We start from the raw sequence: 2500 nt of genomic DNA, 5'->3' as shown, positions 1-2500 counted from the left end.
ATCAGTGGAAAGTGGGCGTGTCATTAGAAAGTGGGTGTGTCCGTGGAAAGTGGGAGTGTCATTATAAAGTGGGCGTGTCAGTGAAAAGTGGGCGTCTCTGTATAAAGTGGGCGTGTCAGTGGAAAGTGGGCGTCTCTGTATAAAGTGGGCGTGTCAGTAGAAAGTGGGCATGCCAGTGGAAAGTGGGCATGATGTCATTATAGGCATGTAGGCAAGTAGGCATGTCAGTATAAAGTGGGTGTGTCAGTGTGTTACCTCATACTGTCTGATGACTCCGTAGGTCTGCAGAGGTTCTCTCCAACTTAAAATGATCCTCTCCTCATAACTACTGCCCTCTATGGACTCTACTGGAACTGCACCTGGAACTACAGAGAGAGAGAGGGGGAGAGAGAGAGAGAGAGAGAGAGAGAGAGGGGGAGAGAGAGAGAGAGAGAGAGAGAGAGAGAGAGAGAGAGAGAGAGAGAGAGATTTCCACAGATTATAAACACACAAAGAATTTGAAAACACGACTTAATTAAGGTTCTTGCAGACTGAATTTCCCGCAGTTTTCCCCCGCAGTTTCCCCCCGAAAAACAAATCAGTCTGAAAGGACCCTAACAATGATAAACTCCCATGTATGCTGGGTGAGGCACAACAGTGATAAACTCCTATGTATGCTGGGTGAGGCACAACAGTGTAGCACAAAAGCATCAAAAAGTGCTACTATGTGTTTAAAAACAAAGGACATACCCTTGAACACAAAAATATTTCTAACAGCAAATGTGTTTTGTGGTTTTGTAAGCTAGCAGTTGCAATGTTTTTTACACATTTCTTAATTCCTTATGAATAGTACGCACTGTACTGAGTTTTGACACTTCTTATTCCACACTTTGACATTTTAAATACATGTTTTTCTTTCATGCAAATTAAGCTCCTTCAAATTGATGTCAAAAGAATTGAACTGAACTCAGCGAGAGAGAGAGACAAAGAGAGAGAGAGAGAGAGAGAGAGAGAGAGAGAGAGAGAGAGAGAGAGAGAGAGAGAGAGAGAGAGAGAGAGAGCGAGCGAGAGACAGTGAGAGAGAGAGAGAGAGACAGAGAGAGAGAGCGAGAGAATAAATGGAGAGATATAGGGAAATATGGGGAAAGACAGATATAGAGAGACATGGCAAGTGGGAAATACTAGGGAGAGAGAGAAACAGAGGGAGAACAGAATAATAAATCTTTGACCAAATGGAGTATCGACCTTTAAAGTGATGAGACACTGAACTATATATCAGTGTGTGTGTGTGTGTGTGTGTGTGTGTGTGTGTGTGTGTGTGTGTGTGTGTGTGTGTGTGTGTGTGTGTGTGTGTGTGTGTGTGTGTGTGTGTGTGTGTGTGTGTGTGTGTGTGTGTGTGTGTGCTGTGCATCTGTCTGTGTGCACCTGAGCGTACATGCGTTTTTTATGTTTGCGGTTAATTTCTAGTAAACTGTAATTTATTAATCTGTCTGTCTGTCTGTCGTTTGCTTTATACTTTTGAAAGTCGACAGCAGTATTTCCATGTTTTAGCATTCCCTTAGTATAAAAACATTTGCGACAGGTAGCAACAATTTAGTAGTAGCAAACAGTATTTCTATGTACCGAGGTCATTTGCTGAAAAAAACAGTGTAGCTGTATAAACAGTGTACACACAATGATTTGTATTCCTCAAGGTCCTTAAGGTTGTATTCCATTTGACATCCATCTCCTGTCACAGCAGCTCACAAATCTTGCTGCTGTATTTGCACATTGTTCTCACATATTTTCAAACTCTCCCTTGGGTGATTGTAATCCGTGGGAAGTATATGTCTCTGATGTCTTGGTACAGTGGGCAGACAGTTAGGTTAAGTGTTCCTCAGTTTCTACCTCGTTTTGTGTGCAGTGGGTGCATAGTATGTCTTCTCTTGGGAGCCAGGTCTGCCTATGGCGGCCTTTCTCAATCGCAAGACTGTGTTCACTGAGTCTATATCGAGTTTATGCTTTCCTTAGTTTTGGATCAGCTACAGTGCTCAAGTATTCTGCTACTGTGTATCTGTTTACAGCTAAATAGAATTCAATTTTGCTCTGGTTTTGGGTAGATCTTTTCCAGTGTGTAAGATCTCTCTCTCCTCTCAGGAGGAGGGTTGTGTGGACCCCATGTTGACTGGACTGGTGAAGGCACGGCTCAGAGTCGAACATGCCTACTATAAGATGATTGATGAACTGGAGGGTTTCAATACAAAATGGGCGGGAGTATTGTGCTCAGTGATGGACGATGACGAACTGCCCTTCACCTTTTGATCTTTTCTTTAAAGGATGGTGTTGTTCCTGTGATTTATTTTTTATTTTTGTGATTATATAAGACTGGCATGTAGTTAAGATCCTGGTTTTTACCTGTATTACCCGGCAGTGCGTAATAAAGGACCTTTTCAAATCAAATCTCTCTCTCTCTCTCTCTCTCTCTCTCTCTCTCTCTCTCTCTCTCTCTCTCTCTCTCTCTCTCACCATCTTCATCAGTGAG

At 42.6% G+C, this 2500-nt stretch overlaps 1 protein-coding gene across 1 annotated transcript in view; it reads right to left on the bottom strand.

Moving 5' to 3' along the window:
* LOC306913140 (receptor-type tyrosine-protein phosphatase mu-like) overlaps positions 1-2500 on the bottom strand; it is a 144433-nt gene that overhangs the window by 49908 nt on the left and 92025 nt on the right. Inside the window, exons 11-12 of the mRNA XM_079489696.1 lie at positions 2485-2500; positions 256-365 (exon numbers count right to left, since the gene is read on the bottom strand). The exon at positions 2485-2500 is cut by the window's right edge and continues 163 nt beyond it. Coding sequence (XP_079345822.1) covers positions 256-365; positions 2485-2500 — 126 coding nt within the window. The remainder of the gene's footprint in view (positions 1-255; positions 366-2484) is intronic.

Source organism: Electrona antarctica (assembly GCF_951216825.1).
Source record: "Electrona antarctica genome assembly, chromosome: 20".
Taxonomy (NCBI): domain Eukaryota; kingdom Metazoa; phylum Chordata; class Actinopteri; order Myctophiformes; family Myctophidae; genus Electrona; species Electrona antarctica.
Note: the sequence above shows the minus strand (reverse complement) of the source record. Positions and strands in the feature narration are given on the sequence as shown.